Source organism: Geotrypetes seraphini, chromosome 6 (assembly GCF_902459505.1).
Source record: "Geotrypetes seraphini chromosome 6, aGeoSer1.1, whole genome shotgun sequence".
Classification (NCBI taxonomy): domain Eukaryota; kingdom Metazoa; phylum Chordata; class Amphibia; order Gymnophiona; family Dermophiidae; genus Geotrypetes; species Geotrypetes seraphini.
In genome coordinates, this window is record NC_047089.1 from 55,419,628 (window position 1) to 55,439,569 (window position 19,942).

Genomic DNA, 19,942 nt, shown 5'->3' on the forward strand with positions numbered 1-19,942 from the left:
ATACGCGAGCGGGAAGGCAAAAATTAGTTTTTCAACGGCCGTTGAAAACACATGCCTTCTTCGCTCCGCGGAAACGAAGAAACTGGGGACCACGCACTCCTCCGTCGGGCGGGAAGGCACTCGCGCATGCGCGGTGCGGCCAACTAGAACTTTCTAGTTAAAAAGGTCCGTACCGGGGCTCCGTCGGTGACGTCACCCATGCGTTAAGAATATGCTGCCTGCTTGTCCTGGGATAAGGGGGGCTACGGAGAGACAGGGAGGAAGTGGAGGGGGGAGAGGGAAAGGGGGCTGCTTTCTAGCACCCGTTAATGTAACGGGCTTAAAGACTAGTTTCTTTATAAGTTATCAATTGTATGGAAGGCAGGTTGAGGGACGCTATAGTGCGATGATGGTCCCTCAATACAACCAGCGCCTGTACTTTTTAATGGTACCTTTGCACTTTTTGGTTGGTGACTGAGCACTTTATTAGCAATGGCCAAGTTACAGTCAGGCTAACCAACATAGCCAATCACGCAACAGCGGCCACAGCACTCTCAAAATACCCGCCTCAGGCAGCGCGCGGCTCCCACTTTCCGCCAATGCCGGAAGTAAACACCGACGGCGCCTGCGCACCACTACCTACCTGCCATTTCGGGGCGAGCTGGAGGGTGGGTGGCCGTTGTTTTTGTGGTGGAGGAAGGTGAGCGGAGTGCCAGCGGGACGGAGGAACCCGGGGACTCCGGTCAGCCGCTGGCCGGCACGGTGTTGCTTCTGATGCAGCCGTGCGAGGAAGAATTAGAGGAGGAAGCAGCGGTGAATGTCGGGCAAAGGTTGGACCAGATGTCGCCGGCGGTGGAGGAAGAGGCTGGGGTTGGGGTGGTGTACAGCTTACTCCAGGCTGGGCCCGAGGACGAGGCCGAATTGCTGGACACGTCCGACCCTCTGGACAGCACAGCTAGCCCCGAGGAGCTGGATGAGGAGGAGAACTCCGGCGACAGCGGGGGTGGCGGGGGCGCCGGTAGTGGTGTTGGCGGTGGAGGCAGCGGGAACAGTAGGACGTGCACGTACGAGGGCTGCCGGGAGACGGGCGGCGGCGGGGCACAGAGTGCCAAGCAGCGCAAACCCTGGATGTGCAAGAAGCACCGCAACAAGGTGTACAAGGACAAGTACAAGCGCAAAAAGAGCGACCAGGCCACGGCCGGCAGTGCTAGGGGAGCAACGGTAAGCGCCTGTTCTTGAAGCTTCAGCTCCCACCCCTTGGCTGGACCTTAACTTGCTGCACGGCCAAGGGTATGACCCTTGGAAACTTCAGAGTAAAAGTTGTCCCATCCTTCTCCCCTCTCACAGATTACCCTGTGGGGTTTGATACAAAGAGCAAATTATATTGGAGGGCGTTACAGTAGACATGATAGTTGCTACTTTATTGGAGCTCTTCATAAATACATTACTTTTTGATTAACCAGTAATGCAGCTTGTGACCTACCACAGGTGTTTATATTGCTCTTGGGAGGTACTCCGTAGAGGGGTAGGTATTCTAGTAACATGGGACCTTTAACCAGTGTGTCAAGTATCTAGATAGGGCTTACAGGCTTGGTGAGTCTCCCATCTGAAAATGGTAAAGTGATATAAGGTTGCAAGGCCTGCTCTGATACTAGCTGGGCTTGGTGCCCACCCAGAGTGGCAGGAGAGCAGCATTTCCTCTCCTGTCTCATGCCCAGCATCTTCCACCTCTCCTGGCCCAGCCACTACTACTGCCTTACCATTTTCTAGACTTTCTAGCAGACTCAGTGATGGCTCATATTACTCCCACTCTCCCCCCCCCCCCCCCCCCCCAGACCCAGCAGTGCTTAAGGGCTGTGTGTGCTGAATCCATTTGAAAATTCAGTAGGGTAAACAAAAACAAGCCTGATCAGGAGGGACCAGGGGGCCAATGCTCAAAACCTGACACCAGCGTAAGAGGAAATTAGTGCCAGATTTGCACGCACATTAGTATGTGTAGAATTTTCAGAAAGCTCTAGCACAGGAAAAAATGTGCATGTCAAAGATGGCAGCAAATTGTGTTTAAATGTATTCGGGTGTATTTTATGAGGTAATTTTGCATTCCCTCCCAGTACTCAGAAAACAGAAACAAAGGTTGCCCTTAATGCTGGAAACTTACTGATTCAGAGGTAGCGTTAAAGGTTTTGAAGAGAGGATTTCTTCAGAATCACTTTGCCAGTTTTGTGTTATAGAAAGGTAAGGAACCCATGAAGTTGATAAATGCAGATAGAAACAAATGTGAACAAGTCTGAGCAAAACATCAGCACCATTCTGCACTTAAATATGAACTGCTCAAGCAAAAACATTTTTTGAAATGATTTTATTTAATTCCCTATAATACTTCTAGAATATTACGGTCAACAGAACAACATGTATTGGTTGTTCCTTCTTTAAAAGTTATTAGTACACGACGTCATTCTATTTTTTCAGTTACGGCTCCCCTAGCTTGGAATGATCTGCCAATTTATCTAAGAGAAGAAAGAATTCTTGACAAATTTAAGAGCAAACTTATGGGCTTCCTTTTTAAAGATGCTTTTAGTGATTAACTGAATTTTTTTCATTTTTAATATTTTATATTAAATTTCTTCCCCTTTTCTCAATGTTATTTTACCTTAATTGTTTCTTTTATATTGAATTGTATTTCTTCCTTCAACTTTCCCTTTATTTGATCATGTATGTTAAACAGTCTTGTTAGTTATGTTTAGTCAAGTTATTTTATGTTATGTATTTTTATGATATTTTAATATGTTTATTATTAACTTTGTTAGTTATGTATGTTTCCCCAACTTTGTAATTTTTAGCTATACATCTCTTAGAATCTGGAATAGGCGATTAATCAAATAATATAATAAACTTGGAACTTGGAAACTTAGAAATGGAAATATTTTTTCCCCTGAAGAAATGAAATCAACAGAGAGAAAAAATTATATCTAAAAGACATAAAAATCTATAAAAAAGTAAAAAGTCAATCCTAAAGGGTAAAATCTTGTAATAAAGAAAAACGTCTGAAACAAAAGATAGATTTTTTTTTTTGGTCCAGATTTTTAAACTGGGTTCAGATTATTCCTTCTCTTCAGATTTCTGTCTTCAAAGAGAAGAAATCTTGAGAAAGGGAAAATGTAAGGCTTCAAGTATGAAGATAGAGAAAAGGTCTGCCCAAAGGGCTAGAATTATGGAGAGAGAGAACAAATTTATCAATAGAGCTAAATTCAAGAAAGAAGAAAAAAGTAGGCCCGAAAGGATAGATATATGTGGAATATAAAAAGAGACTCCCAAAGGTAACACATATGCGGATAAGAAACAACTGTCCCCAAAGGCTAACATTCTGGAAAACGGGTAAAAGTCTGTCCCTACAGATCAGACAACACATTATTACAATAATAGGTAGAAGCTTGAACAAAGGGGAATTTGTTTTTTTTTAAAGGCTAGAAATCAAGAGAGAGAAAGAGAAATACTGTCTTCAAAGGATAGAAATCTGGAAAAAGCAAAAAAGTAAATCCTAAAGCCTAAAATCCTGAAGAGAAAAAAAAAAATCTGATCCAAAGCATAGAAATATGGAAAGAAGGAAAAAAATCTGAGCCAAATTTAGAAATCTGGACAGAAGGAAAAAGTCAGCCTTCAAAGGGAAATCTGGAGAAAGGGATAAAAACAGGTAAGAAAGACTAGAAGTATAAAAAGAAGGAGAAGGTCTGTCCAAAGGCTAGAATACTGGAGAGGGGGAACAAATTTGTTAATAAAGCTACAAATCAAGAAAGAAGAAAAAAGGTGGCACACTACAAATTTGGCCCAAAAGGATAGCTATCTATGGAGTTGAAAACAAGACTCCCAAAGGCGAGCCATCTAGACAGAAGAAACAACAGTCCCCAAAAGCTAAAAGTGCAGAAGAAGGATGCCAATGTGTGCTTGTACTTTCAGCTTTGCCCAGTGCATGCGTACAAGAGTTTTGCACCAGGCACATTCCTCCTCGTGCTTTCATAGTGCGCATATAATTTTAAATAACATTTCCTTTAAGCTTTGGAGAGTTAGGTTTCTGTACTGTTCTTGTGCTATGAGGTCTGCCCTGTTGGCTTTAGCACCAGACCTTTGAGTTTTGGGTTCCAGAACTTCAAACCGAAGGCCAAAACCACAGGAAAGAGACCAATATGGCAAGAGAGGTTTTTGTTTTCAAATATTCTTGCCATATTGGTGTCTCTTCTGTAGTTTTGGCCTTCAGTTTTGGTCTCTCCTGATAAGGCTTGTTCTTCTTCACCCTGATTTGTCTTCTGACTGCAGGGGAGTAAGGCCTTAAATCATACTGGACAGAGGAGGGGCATGGCTGAAGGTTCAGCAAGGGCAGAGTTCTTCAAAGAAAGGTCTAAGAGCCACAGATCTAAGGCCTCCATCATCATTCTGTTTTGTTTTTTCTTTCTCTACTCTGTCTCTCTACCCAAGTTGGAACAGAGGAGAAAGATCTGCATGCTTTTGAAGAACAAGGCATTTCTCAATGGATAGAAAATGCATTTGGAAATACCAGCCTCTTTCAGAATACCCCCAATGAAGAACTGGAAGGCAGGCTGGTGGAGTGGATGTGAATAAAGCATACTGCTCAGCAGTACCACAACATTGCATGGGAAGATATTTGGTAATTCTCCTTCAGGTCATTTGGATTTAAAGTGGCTCCAACTTAATAATTAGTGAAGACCATGGACCTGGGTACCCTTGGGCCACCCTTGGATTTAAACTTTTTAAATGGTTTATGTTCTCCCCAGATTCCCTGAATCAACATCTTTTTAAACTGCCTGCCTGCCTGCCTTTACCTCCACTACCTTTTGTGTACAGGCCTCTCCCCCCACCCCCTGCTCACTTCTCCAGGATAGCCCAGTAAAGCTTTAGGAAGTGGACTTGACTGAAAGCAAATTGCAGTTCGCACTCATGTCGCACAGTTCTGCCTTCACTTCCTGGATTCTGTGTGGGAGGCATAAGCTATGAACATGTGCTTGCTCACATCCTGCTGCTACCTCAACACCTAGAACCGATTGCAGTTTTCCCCAAGCCACTTCAGAAAAGGTGATCTGGTAATAGGGCAGCTCGAGGGGAGAGCAGAGAGACAATGAATGGAGATTTGGGAAGGAGTTTGTAAAAATGGAAAAGGGGCCTATAAATGTAGATATACTGTATATATATATATGTTTGCTTAGTTCCCAATATAGTGTTAGCTGGGCCCTTGAAGCAGCACTACAAGTGATCATTTGATAATATAAGTTGCATCACACACAAGCCTGAGGCAGTATATCAGTGTGTGATGTAATTGGTAATACTGATATGACTACTACTACTAATTTCTATAGTGGTACTAGACCTATGCAGCACTGTACATATTATATGCAGGTACTTTTTCTGTCCCTAGCAGGCTCACAATATAAGGTGTTTTTTGTACCTGGGGCAATAGAGTTAAGGGACTTGCCCAGGGTCACAAGGAGCTGCAGCGGTTATTGAACCCAGTTCCCTAAGATCTCAGTCTGCTGCATTAACCATTATGCTACACTTCCACTCCAAATGTTCTGTAGGTGACTGAGCATCAACATATCCTGATTGTTTTATTTTATTTTTTCCTATTTCATTCCTCTCCCCAGCTCAATGACTATATTTATTTATTGGGATTTATTAACATGAAGAGATTCACCCAAAGCGGTTTATCATACACTGAATAGTAATCAGGAACTCTTAAGGGCTCCTTTTACAAAAGCGTGCTTGGGCCTTAACACATGGAATAGCGCGTGCTAGCTGCTACCGCCTCCTTTTGAGTAGGCAGTAGATTTTCAGCTAGCGCGCACTAATCTGGTGCGTGCGTTAAAAATGTGCACCTTTGTAAAAGGAGCTCTTAAGTATCTGTCCCAGCAGGCTCGCAATCTAACTATGGTACATGGGGCAGTGGAGGGTTAAGTGACTTGCTCAGAGTCACAGGGAGCAGGCAGTATTATTTGCTGCAAGATTTAGGGCTCATTTTATCAAGCCATGCTAGCGGGGTTAACGCGTGCGACGTTTCATCACGTGTTAACCCCCGCGTTGGCCTAAAAACTACCGCCTGCTCAAGGGAGGCAATAGCGGCTAGCACGGCCAGCGGTTTAGCGCACGGTATTACGCGTGTTAAACTGCTAGCACGGCTTGATAAAAGGAGCCCTTGGTTGCAGTCTTTGTCATATTTATTATATGAAGTTTTTTGTCTTATTTCAAGATTTTATGTAATGCTTTTCTTCTGTTTTATACTTCTAATAATAACATTTTTTAGGATTGCACTGAAAGTGCTGTTTCTTCAGTAACAAAGCAAAGAACAAGTTCTGTTGGAGATCGTCCTGCCAGACCTAGTCTCTTGGAACAAGTATTAAATCAAAAAAGACTGGTAAGTAGGGCATCTGTAACACTGTATCCTGACGGGGGATTGGATGGCTCACTGATTTCAACAATGATATACCCTTTCACTGCTGAGTCATTCTGGTCACTGATATCTAATGGTTATTAGTTTCCTGACAGCTGTTTGTGACCTATGTAAAATTTTAATGATGCCATTCAGGTATCACATCACTACAGACAGCACACTTTATATCACTGGTGGCTGTCTTAGCTGTGTGACTTGAGTATATTTATTTATTTGTTTCATTTCATTTATATCCCCGCTAATCATTACACTTCTAAGAAAGTTAGAAACAAACATTGATAGTGAATAGAGAAAGTAACTGAAACATATCAATAAAAATATGAAAATAAAATGAACAAGCGGGGAGAACGTGAACTCGCAGGCCTTGAGTATGCGTAGATGCTCAAGGCATAGCACAGAAGAGGAGGCCGATCTTCGGGCACCGGCACCAACGCACAGGACATGCCGGTGCCGAGGCCGAGCTGAAAGTAAGAAGCGGGTTCAGATGGGTCTGGGGGACTTCAGGTCGCGGCGGGGGGGGGGGGGGGGGGGTTGCCGGATCGCAGGGGGGGGGGCCTTCGGGGGGAGCAATGCCGGTGTCATGGGGGGGGATAGAGCAGCACCGCTGGCCTCAGAGGGTGGGAACGTATCAAAGCGAGTTTCCATTATTTCCTATGGGGAAACTTGCTTCGATATACGAGTATTTTGGTTTACGAGCATGCTTCTGGAACGAATTATGCTCGTAAACCAAGGTACCATTGTATATTATTTCCTAGCGGTCACTGATCCAGCAAATTTGGGGCTTTAGAGCTCTGGTTCCTCCTGTTCCTGAGCCTTTTCACCTCCATTTCAAGGCTGTATATTGGTTCTTCCATTTAAGAGAAGGTGGAGTTGGATGGCAATTCTGCAAGCTTTGATAATATATGTCCAGTTGTCTTCTTTCACAGTTTCATCTTCCCCTTGCTGGACATCCTTAATGTATTTCATGTAACAGTTGCTTCTTGGCCTCCAATAATCCTTACCTTGGATATCGCTGTCCATTTTGGTTGAAGCGGAATGTTTCTCACCTACTTTTCAGTTGTGTGAGCTTTAGTATTTGTCAAATGAAAATAGAAAAAGACCTCTCAAAGTCTCTACCTTTTCCTCCAAGTTCAAAAAAGCTGCTAGCCTCTTATATGTGAGACCTAACACTTCTGATTCCCTGTATGTTGTCCTGCTAGCTCCCTCCAGAAGACCCTCCTTCAACCAAAAACTCTCAGCCATTCTTCAGCTAAATGCAACAGAGCCTGTTCCTCTATGGTAGAGTGGTCAGGTTTTCTAATTGAGGTATTTCTTGATACCAAAAAAGACTAGAGACCTTCAACTGATTCTAGAGACCTCTGAGGCCTAAACATATTTTTTCTGAAGGAGACGTTTTGCATGGTCTCTCTGGGAACCCTTCTATCACTACTAGAAAAAAGAGATTGGTTTTGCTCTCTAGATCTCAAAGAAGCTTACATTCACATATCCATCCTACCTGCTCACAGGAAGTATCTCCGCTTCACATAGGTCCCCAACACTTCCAGTACAAGGTGGTGCCTTTCAGACTAGCCTCTGCTCCTCATGTCTTCACAAAGGGCCAGATTCTGTAAAGGATGTCTAAAAGTTGAGTGTCGTTTAGGCATCTAGGAGCACAATGCTGAGCGTGATTCTACAATGCATAGATGCATAAAATCTGGCCCAAAATGCCTAGTGATAGTTGCAGCAACATCTTGGAGGAAAACTGGTTTCAGTCTGCTGTGGACCTGACTAAAAACAAGGTGTACCTTTCAGTGTGACAATAATTCTGAGCACAAAGCAAAAACAATAGGAATATTTTAAGTAACTGAAAGTCACTGTGTTAATTTTTGTATAATAATGCTCTATGATGTTTTGAATTAGTATTGTGTTTGGATATTTATCATTCATGCTGTAACTTACCTCAAACTTGGTGTGAGGTAAGGTAATGATGTTTATATTCTGCCAAATTCCCAGTACCAGGTTCAAAGTGGATAACATATATAATTACAATATATTTAAAAAAGAAATTTAGTCAAAAATCTTTTCAAACAAGTTGTCAAAAATCTTACACAATAACAGATAAGATATGAGCGTTCTCAACTCAATTGGCAGAGAACACCAAACTGTAATTACCTGATACAGAAATGATGTAATCATAGATTTTTTATACTTAATCTTAGCAAAAGATGGAAAATACACAAAATGAGAATTGTTAGCTTGTGAGGTCAAATGAGACTTAAGGAAATGAAAATAAAGAAATTAAATATTCTGGACAAATCCCTGCAAATATCTTATGAATCTGGCATGACAGCTTAAAAATAAGTTAATTGGCAACCAATTAAGCCTCATCAAGGTGTCTTCTAAGACTGTGTAATTTGTGAAAAGTAGTTTTAATCAGTGTGTCTATATGGACTTTCAGAGACAATGTAGTGTCCAAATAGACACTGAGAGCCTTAGGCCTCCTTTTATGAAACTGCAATAGCAGTTTCTAGCGTGGGGAGCTGCACTGAATGGCTCCCGCTGCTCCCGATGCTCATTGAGTTTCTATGAACATCGGGTGCAGCGCAGGTCATTCAGCGTGGCTCCCCACGCTAGAAACTGCTATTGCAGTTTCGTAGAAGAGGGGGTTAGTGACCTTATCCACCTTCAATATGAAACTATCAGGCAAACTTCATACTTCCACCGGAATTTTTAATCTGGTCCTATCGAGCCAAAGCAATTTAGTTTTGTCTCTAATTTTAAAACCATGTGCTGTACTTTAATAATTCCAATTGTCTTATGCAAGATGAAATACCCTGCAATTGTAACTGAGATATATCTTGGATTGAAATCAATAGAAACATGTCATCAGCACAAGAAAAAAAAAAACCAGACCGCAGATAGTGAGTGCCCTGCTGTCATGAGATATTCCACCAGGTTTAGGGAACAACTGCAACAAATTTTTGGTACACATTTATCCTAAATGATTTATGACTTGTTATAGGTATAACACAAATATTGATTCAAGGAGTGTGAAGTCTTAATTAAGATCAAGACTCTTTGGTTTCTTACTTTAATTTTTTTTTAGAGAAAAATTTTTTTTAAGTTTTTTCATGTTGAAAGTGTAGAATATGTAGATCAGTGAAAAAGACTCATACTTTTAGTGCTTCTTGAATTGTATATCTAGGTAACAGAAGGTGAAAATGTACAAGGGTATGAAAATTTAGAAGTGCTGCCTTCAAACTATGATAGAACTATGCTGCACATATGGTATAAAATTATTATGCACTGCCTTGACATAATACTTTTATTTAAAAATCTAAGGGGTCCTTTTACAAAGGTGCGCTAAGCGTTTTAGCGCATGCACTAGTTTAGCGCGTGCTAGCCAAATATCTACTGCCTGCTCAAAAGGAGGCGGTAGCGGCTAGCGCGCACGGCAATTTAGTGCACGCTATTTCGTGCGTTAAGGCCCTAATGCACCTTCGTAAAAGGAGCCCTAAGTAGCAGGACCCTATAAAGAACTTAATTTTTTTAAATGTTCCAATAAATATATCTAGCATATCTTTTTCCTTTTTTTTTTAGTCATTGCTAAGAAGCCCAGATGTGGTACAGTTTTTGAAGACACAACAGCAATTGCTAAGTCAACAGGCTTTTGAGCAAAGAAGGCCATTTCCAGAAGCATCTGTGTGACAGAGTCTAATTAAAAACCAGCAATTTGGCACCATCATGGCCTGATGGCTAGAAATATCTTTTCATTGAACTTCTACAAGTGGTCTTATCTTAAGATGTATTTATCGTTCAGGGATGAAAAAGTGATGCATTTGGGAATTTAAGCTATTTAATTACTACTGATTTTGTAAAGAAATAGGATAACAAGAAAATACTGGCAATGTCTTCCTGATTTTTATTATTATATTTTTTTCTTCTTCAATGCAGGACCAATAAAGTAAAGCCTCATGGAATATTAAAACAAAAACACTGAGAAACACAACATCCTGTCAGATAAAAAGAAAAATAAAGGGTATAATTTTATTTTTATTTTTGCAGGAAATATTAAGCATTCACATTTATGGAGAGTAAGAAATTAAAGCTAATCAAGTTATAATAGTACCTTAATCTTTTGGAACTGGAGAGGGAGGAGGCAAAATATCATTAGGAACCTCACAATACATATTTTCCATAGACCACTAGTGATTTATGAGCCACATGGCAAATACAGGGTTGTAGCCCTTATAGCAGATCTCTCACTATTTATAAGCATTTTATTCTCATATCCAGTTTGCAGATAAGGCGTCTTTTAGTTTAGAGCAATGAGAAAGTTGTAAGGTGGAAACCTTTTATTTTTAAAGGTTTTTAAAGGTGGAGCCTTTTGTTTTACATGAAGTGGTTGAAGCTGAACGCAAGAATTTTATGAATGCTGGAGGGAGGGCTTTGGGGTAGAGATAGGATGTACCATTTCATCTTGGATACTAGAGAAAGATAAAAAAATTGAGAGGAAAATGTTAGAGGAACAGAGTATGCAATGCCTCGCACAAGAGATTAGAGTGCTTATTACTACATGTTTTTTATGCTTGCTTCTTCCTGTCACCCTACTGTCCTAATCCTGGAGTTCAGGCTTATACTTTTCTGTGTAATATTTTAGCCATTTTATCTTGCCTCCTGAGGCTTCCAGCCCAGTCTCAGTCACCTGGTGTTGGGCAACAGTGCTTCTTTTTATAACCCCTCTTTCACACAACTCAGCCAGCAGACCTAGAACTGGTTCCTTCTAGAACATAGCCAGTGTTGACACAAAGTCCAGTTTCTTGATGTTAATATTTCTTACCTTCTTCCCCACTCCTACCCAATGGTGGTTAATGCTTCTTGCGCAGTAGCTTCAGCCATCTGAGAAATAGAAGACCTTGCCAATTATAACCCTACTGAGCCTGGCAGTCCACAGAATTATCATAGCCACTGAGCTTTGTATGTTATTTAGGGGGAGGGGAGGAATGATATACACATTGTTTTGTGAGTAAAATAGCTTTGTTAGAAGAAAGGAATGCATTCCACAATTTCCCTCTGTCTAGAAAAATTTAGGTTGGGGGGGGGGGGAGAGGCTAGTTACATGGTTTTATGGTTTTAAAAAAAGTTTTTAAAATAGATTGGCCACTATTGGAAACAGGACCTTGGATTAGATGGACCATTTGTCTGACTGTGGCTATTTTTACGTTCTTACGTACCTTTTTTTGCACACTAATCTTTATTTCTTTTCCTGTTCCAACCATTTTGATAGACTGAGCATATTGCATAAAAAAATAAAGTTTCATCTATTTAATACAGAATAAAACCACTAAAGAGTGTAATAACATTTAACTTTTAGATTATTTTATTACAATCTTATGTACATACATTCTAAAAGTGTTATAAATATACAATACTTATTTTTATTTCAGCTCCATTGTCAAGGAGTCACATTTTACATGATCAGTTTGGTATGTGATTGAAGATAGTGATAGAATTAACTGATTTAAGTTAACATATTATGACTCATGTTATAAGCATGTTTGTTTGCTGTCCTGTAGGTAATTGGGGAGTAGTGTTGGTACTCCAAAACTAGGCTTTACTTTGAGTGCTACATTAACAGCTGTTCATGTAAATATTTTACTTGTACATTTATTTGCATAGATGATGTACAAACCAGTCCATTAAACTCTAAATGTTATTTACCCTTTATAGTGCTTAACTCTCTTCTTTTCTTGTAGTGTTACTGTCTCTTTTTTGTTGTGCTTTGGAATTCTTTGTATGAGGATGTTCATTTTGGCTTTTAGTTATACACATGTCTTTGAATAATTCTATTTATATTCCATTCTTATTAATAGTAGCCTTATTAGTATGGGGTCTGTTTGTATGCAGACTTCTTTCCAGATCTGTTCTTACTCTTTTTTTCCCCTTAGAGGCCACACAATGGGAACATGTTTTTATTCTGGTGAGCTCTGCTGCTGACTGCATTTCCTAGTCATATTTTACTAATATAAGAGCAACTTCTAAAAATGAGGAAAAAGAGAACCTGCTAGAACCACTGAAGAATCAGCAGAGATTCTTCACAGTATGATAGGAATACAATCACAAATATTTATTATTGGATTTTCTAGTGCAATAGGTGAGACATTCTAGACCATGGGTGCCCACACTTTTTGGGCTTGCGAGCTACTTTTAAAATGACCACATCAAAATGAACTACCAACAATAAAAATTTTTTTTAAAATCACAAAGCACACTGAAAGGCAGAGAAAATGTTAATTATTCATATTCTGGGTTTTTTTCAAAAAGGTCAAGGCAGATGAGTATGCAATGTCATCTCAGTAACAACTGTATAAAAATAGACAAATATACCACCTCCCTTTTTATTAAACCACGATAGCAGTTTTTTGCGCAGGGAGCTACGCTGAATGCCCCGCGCTGCTCTTGATGCTCATAGGCTCCCTGCGCTAAAAAATGCTATTGCGCTTTAGTAAAAGGGAGCCAAAGTGCAAAATATAGACAGCAGATATAAATTTTCAAAACGGACACATTTGATCACTAAATTGAAAATGAAATCATTTTTCTTACCTTTGTTGCCTGGTGATTTCATGAGTCTCTGGTTGCACTTTCTTCTTCTGACTGTGCATCCAATATTTCTTCCCTTCTTTCAGCTTCCTGTATGCTTCCTCTCCTCCAGACCTCATTCTCTCCCCCAACTTTTTTCTTTCTTTCTCCCTGCCTCCCTTTCTTTCTCTCTCTCCATGCCCCCCTTTCTTTCTGTTCCCTTCTTTTTTTGTCTCCCTGCCTGCCCCCTTTCTTTCTTTCTCCCTGCCCTCCCCCAAGCCACTAGATTTGCCGCCATCGGGGAACAGGCACCTAAGCCACCGCTATCCCAAGCTCTCCCTGCAGAAGTGTTAGACCAACCAGCATTCCTCTCCCCGACGTCAATTCTGACGTCGGAAAGGAAGTTCTGGGCCAGCCATGCAGCAATTGGCTGGCCCAGAACTTTCTCTCCGACGTTAGAATTGACGTCGGGGAGAGGAATGCTGGTTGGTCTGACGCTTCTGCAGGGAGAGTTTGGGGTGGCGGTGGAGGACATCGAGGAGAGGAAGGCTGATCGTCCCGGTAGATCGGAATGGTAACACGAGTCTATCATGGAGCCCGGGATGGGCTCTGCGATCGACTCGCATTGCCTTCCCAATCTACTGGTCGATCGCGATTGACGTATTGGGCATCCCTGTTCTAGTCAGTAGGATTATTTCCCCATAGCCGCCTGCTGCTGCAGAAGAAATCCATTACAGATTTTTCATTCTGCCTCTGTTGTACTTCACTGGGTTCTCTAGCTCCACCTTCAGTTCTTTCCTTCTGCACGCGTGTTTGTTCTGCTCTCCCCATTTTATTGTTTTTAACTCTATGTAATTTTGTCACCATTTTGGGTAATTTAGTCCTTAAGAGTGAATTTAAAGCTCTGCCTGCTTGAGAATTCACAGACTTCGGTCTGTAGCTGACAGGCCGATCCCATTGAGTACCTGTTAGCCAACCTGCATAGTTTCTCTGAAGCTCAGGGCTGTCCCTGCAGTTGTCTCACCTGCTGTTAATCAGGGGTCAAGCACAGGCGGTGTTTAAGTATTTTATTTTTTATATTGTAGGAAAAATAGCTTACAAAAAACTGGAAACTCACTGGACCTAAGTGTTTAGCCCTCTATGGAAACTACGTTATTTAACTTGCTTTTTAACCAAAAATTTCAAACCATCCTCATATGTTGCCTAGTTAGTTAACTGTTTAACAATAAAATGTCCATTTTAAAATCTCTTCTGCTTAGAGCTAGGAGGTAATTAGTTGAAATTTGTTCAACTTAGGGAGTACTTGACCTGAAGCAGTTGGGAAGCACTGATTTAAAAGCTTTCCTGGTAGAACTAAAAAGTGGTTTGTGGAGATTTGTCTCCTCTTGGACATTTCCACAAACAAATGTCACAGAGATTAACACCTTTTGCAATAGTTATTCAATATATATTTACAGCCGTTTGTTGCACTGCTCTAGAGACATCAATTATTACTTTCATATGCAGTATCTGTATCTGCTGCTGATGTTCAGCTCCTGGTACTTTATGCGCCCTTGTGATATATTAGGGTTACTGAACAATAGTCAAGAACCACTGAATTAATGGGTGGCCAGTAATTTCTTTGCACTGTATAGTTAAAAAAAGAATTGTTATTAATTAGATGAGACCCTTTGTATTTGGAAGTTGAAGTGGTTAAGTTGGAGATTTAAAGGTCAGTAGGCACCTGGCACTGAAATCATATTAATATAAGTGCAAGCATTTAAAATTAAAATAGCTGTTTAGTGCTGCTGAATGAATAATCAGTGACACTGAATACTGTATATGTATAAGACAGTCATCACATTGCTACTATTATTTTAGCTTTTAGGCCTACTTTCTCTTCCCCTTTGCTGCCCCCCCTCCCCTCCCCCAGCACTAGCAGCATTCATCCATCTGACTTCTCCCCTGTACTCTGGCCCGGATTAAGCTGCATTCAGGAGGTGACTGGAACAGCAGTGAGCAAGTCCAGTCTGGGCTGCTGGCATCCTGTTCATTTTGCTTTCCATTGGAAGTGAAAGTAGGGAAGAAGTAGGGAACTATAGGCCGGGACGTGTAACTTCTGTGGTAAGTAAATTAATGGAAAATTTGATCATGTAACTAAATATCGGAAGCTATATTGGCTCCCAGTTGAGGCAAAAATATTATTCAAGTTAGGTTGTACCTGTTACAAGACATTGTTTGGTCCTCCTATACCTGATTTTATTATTGATCACTTTAAATTTACTGACAGAAAATGCTTTTCTCGGCATTTTAGATTTACATTTCCTGTTGAAAAAGGTTGCTTATACAAAAGATTTTTTCCATAGAATTTTCCCTTTCTCAGCCCTCTCTACCCCTTTCTATAGAAATTGGTACAGAAAAAAGCCCCCCCTGATGATGGCTCTCCCGGATGAACCTGCTGCACCGTGAACTGCCCCCTCCCCCCCCCACACACACACACAACCAGCGAAAATGGCAGCAGGAATGCCCATTTCCTCCTGCCATGAAAGAAAATTGGCAAGAGAGATGCCCACTTCCTCTTGCCATGATCACTTTCTGCCCCCCTCTTGGCAGAGAAATGGCAGGAGGGATGCCCACTCCCTCCTGCCACTGAAGGCCCACTCCTGCCCCAGGTACCCCCCAAAACATCCCCTCTCTTCGATAAACAGGTAAATCACGTGGTCAAAAATTGTTACTTTTGATTGCAGTTATGACAGCTAAAGTCTCTTCTGACTCGCACAAAAGTGTATTTGTGGTGTTTCATTGTAATTTTAATATGTTATTGTTTCTTTTTTTGTATTTGTACGTATTTTGTATTCTGCATAGATCTTTGTGATTTGCAGAATATAAATGTTAAAATAAATATAAAAAATAAAAACAACTTGATTAATCTTGTGCATGCCTTTATAACAAGCTGGATTGATTACTGAAACTTCTTACTCTGACATTATGATTAACAGAAGAGACTTCAGCTGGTGCAGAACATGGCAGCATGTTTGTTAATGCGAGAGGATCAGATCATATCACTCCCATACTGAAAGAACTTCACTGGCTGCCTGTCTCTGCTTGCATTATCTTCGAGACACTGGTTACCTGGGCTTTTGTAAAGCATTAAAAACATGCCCCTTTTTATCAAGCTGTGCTACCAAGCAGTGCGAGCTAAATGCCGAGCTGTCCATAGGAATAAAATGGACGACTCTGCATTTAGCTCATGCTGCTTGGCAACACAGCTTGATAAAAGGGGGGGATAGTTTTTTAGCTCTAGTTTTAGCCCTTAATTTTTTTTTTCAATACCAAGAAGCCAGTTTTACCAACTATTCATTGTGTTTTCTATAGCAATTTATTAGTGTTAGCTTTGTTTATTATTTTTGCACCAAAGATGTTATTATTGGACTTATATAATACTCTTTTTGAATGTAAACTTCTTTAATACAGTGTGATAAGCAGTACGTAAAATGACATATCCAATAAGAAAGTGGTACTACTTATATGGAAGTTATAAAATTGCCTTTTCACATATAAGTGCTGATAACTCCGTGTGGAAGATGCTGATTCCGTACCATTCATTTTTTTTCAACATGTATATCTGTAAAATGGTTGCTCCTCCTGCATTTGCCAGCAAGTATGTGTGTGTACTCCTGCAGGTATTGTAGAAAAGAACACCAGAATTGAGCACACCCTGCCTTGGATGATTCAGTTCCAGTCTCAACATTTTATGTAAAGTGGGGATCTGTAACAACTGGCTTACCTTTATCCACATGTTTATTTGCATCTTAAAAAAAAAAAAAAAAACTACTAGATTAGAGAAGGAAGACTTGTCTTTGTTAAGCTGCATCTTTCTCTATGGTTAGTAATTTTGGGCTCCTTTTACAAAGCCGCAGTAAAGGTTTCTACCATGGGCTGGCAAGGTAAATGCTCTGATGCTCATAGAAATTCTATGAGCGAAAGAGCATGTGCTGCCTATAGCTCACTATACAGCTACAGCTTTACTGTACAGTCTTTGTAATTTCCTCACTCTGAAGTCTCCAGGCTTTGTACTGAAAGCAAGGACTCCTCTGAGTTATATTGGCAATTGTAAGAGGCTCCTATTCAGTTAACCCTTACTTCTCCTGTAATCTTAGTGTTACCAGCCAGACTGTATTTCTTGAACAGCTTTCTTTAATAACATGAAGTAAAGAATAAACACAATTGATGACTTCAAGGCAGTTCAACTCTGTCACAGAATCTTCTCACTCTTCCAGCTTTCCCTGTCCAAAAAGGGAGCTAAGAGTGTATCCACATCTTGTGGAAATAACACTGTTCTCTGGACTTAGATATAAAACTAAGCTGTGTTAGATTGTTAGAAATAAAGTATGAAAACCTGGTGGGAGAACAATGCTAAACTCAGGTTCTCATAAAGCTATGCAGTCTACAAATATATCAACTGTTCTGTCTCAGACTGGACAAGAAGGGGGGTGGCAGGCTTAAGCTTTGTGGTTGCAGCCTAGCTCTCTAGGAGAAGAAAAGCCCTTTGGGAATTTAAGTCCACAGAGCAGATTTTATTCATACTGCTTAGCATATACTAGTTCTTAAATAAGAAACACAGTAAATGTCCACTTAACATGGGTGCAGAACAGAACATTTACCTCGCTGACCCATAGCAGGAACCTCTAATTCAGCTTTGTAAAAGCCAGCGTTTGGTAGAATAGTTTCTGCCATTTTACCTGGTACCAATGTCATGCTCACCAATCTATACTTTTACAGTTTCAAAATCGGCATTATATTTAGCCACCTGCCAATCCTCACGATACTGTGCCCATTTTAATTGATAGATTACAGATTGCAAGTAACAGGTTGACAATTTTGTCTGAGCTCTTTCAAAACTCTTGATTGACAACTGATCCTGGTGATTTTGTCAATCTTTAGTGTATCAGTTTGCACTTCTACATTTATAATGATTTGACCTAATCCCAATTCCAAACCATCTTCTTCAAAGAAAGATTCTGCTGTGGGTATTAGCCCTTAATTTCTTGAAGTCCATCTGATTTTCTTATAGGATTTTAGCACATACTGGTAATTTTGTTTTATCTGAAAAATTTGTTATCTATAAAAAGGTCCTAGTGTTGTTTGCTTCCCCCACTGTCTATAAATTAAGATTGTGAGCTTTCCAGGACAGTTATATACTTACTGGAATGCGCTTCCAGAGAGCGTAATAGGGCAGAGTACGGTACTGGAGTTCAAGAAAGGATTGGACAATTTCCTGCTGGAAAAGGGGATAGAGGGGTATAGATAGAGGATTACTGCACAGGTCCTGGACCTGTTGGGCCGCCGCGTGAGCAGACTGCTGGGCACGATGGACCTCAGGTCTGACCCAGCAGAGGCATTGCTTATGTTCTTATGTACTGTACCTGATTGTAACTTGCCTTAAGCTATGACCAAATCTAAACAAAAAAGATTCAAACAGGTCTCTTTTCATAGTAGTCAAAATATATCAGTCAACTAGGTTCTTCTATTGGGTGCATGCAAATTTAATCACATGCATAGTCACTGAGGGTATCTGGAAAATTTTTAAAAAAACTTCAAGGACAGAATTTGGAAATCACTGACCTGAGCAGATCTATTTTAGTTTATAGAAGCAACGCTTCTCTTCTGATGAGATCTGTGACTTGCTGTCTCAGTGTACTGTACTTACTGTGTTATGCACTCTCATGTGATTTGAAGAAATGTTCACACCTGGTCAGCATTTTAAGGAAACAGGCAAAACCAGTAACAGAATGTCTGAACTAATTGGTGTCTGAAAAAAAAAAATCAACAATTTAAAGACCCTGTTGGGAAGTATTAAGCACACAATGCAGCTGAAAAGAATACTGAGTATTGGTGTCTATACCCAATAGTATGAGCTGCTAGAACATTATAACTGGACATGTTGAGGAGTTGATGTATTTAGGTCTCTTAAAGGCTGTTGGTATCTGCATATAGTTTTAGTGCCCCCATGTGGCACAGTACAACACTTACAGCATATGATTAAGTTTTTTATTCAACTGACTGTGGGGGTAACATGACCATGGCGTGACTACAAACTTTGGGGGAGAAGGTAAGAAAAAGAAAGCAATTTCTAATAATAGGAATTAAACTGACAGAGGATTCAGGAGAGTCTTTTCTTGGTTTATTCATTAATGTGAATGAAGTATTCAGGTCAAGTACTTTTTGATATCCATTCATAATTTGTTCTTAGAACTGGGAGTTAATAGGAGTTCTTCTTGCTTTATCTCTAGCAGAATGCCTCATCCAGAGCAAATAATATGCACTCCCCAGTATTACAGAGAGGAAAAGAACTGAGTTTGAATTTATTTTACTGTAGAATTTATTTTTCCAAAAATAGTTACTAGAATTTTAGGGCCAGAAAGTCCACAGACAAGGGCCAAAATCCTGCCATGTCCAGGCATTGGTAGTCTTGGAGGATGTCAAGTGTGCCCAAGATTACCTTATTTGTTTCATTCCCTCCCTTTTTCCACTCCTCTATTCTTATTGTAATCCACCCACTCCTTCCTTTCCTCATGTTTTCCTAATTTGTTTAGTTAGAATTCTGTTAATTTGCTTCTGTTGTTCCTGTCCCTCCTTCTTTTTATTTTTTCAAAATAATCTTTTATTATAAACCGCTTAGATTTTATCCTTGTTTGCGGTATATCAAATAAACTGAACTTGACCACATCATCTATAATTTATGCTGCACTTCAGTTTAGTGGACTTAATTCTGTTCCTGAACTCATTGCTCCTCTCTATTCACTTCTGAATTCTGCTGTTAACCATTTAAATCAAACACCCCACCCCCTTTTACTAAACCACAACAGCGGTTATTAGCGCAGGTAGCCACGCTGAATGCTCCGTGCGGCTCCCAGCACTCATAGAGTTCCTATACGCGTTGGGACCAGCGCGGAGCATTCAGTGCGGCTC

At 40.4% G+C, this 19,942-nt stretch overlaps 1 protein-coding gene across 1 annotated transcript; it reads left to right on the forward strand.

Moving 5' to 3' along the window:
• The first annotated feature begins 554 nt into the window (after positions 1–554).
• RFXAP (regulatory factor X associated protein) lies at positions 555–12,137 on the forward strand. Its single transcript, XM_033949917.1, has 3 exons — positions 555–1,200; positions 6,287–6,397; positions 10,013–12,137. The coding sequence occupies exons 1-3, from the start codon at positions 754–756 to the stop codon at positions 10,118–10,120; spliced, it is 666 nt and encodes a 221-aa protein (XP_033805808.1). The 5' UTR covers positions 555–753; the 3' UTR covers positions 10,121–12,137.
• The last annotated feature ends 7,805 nt before the right edge of the window (positions 12,138–19,942 follow it).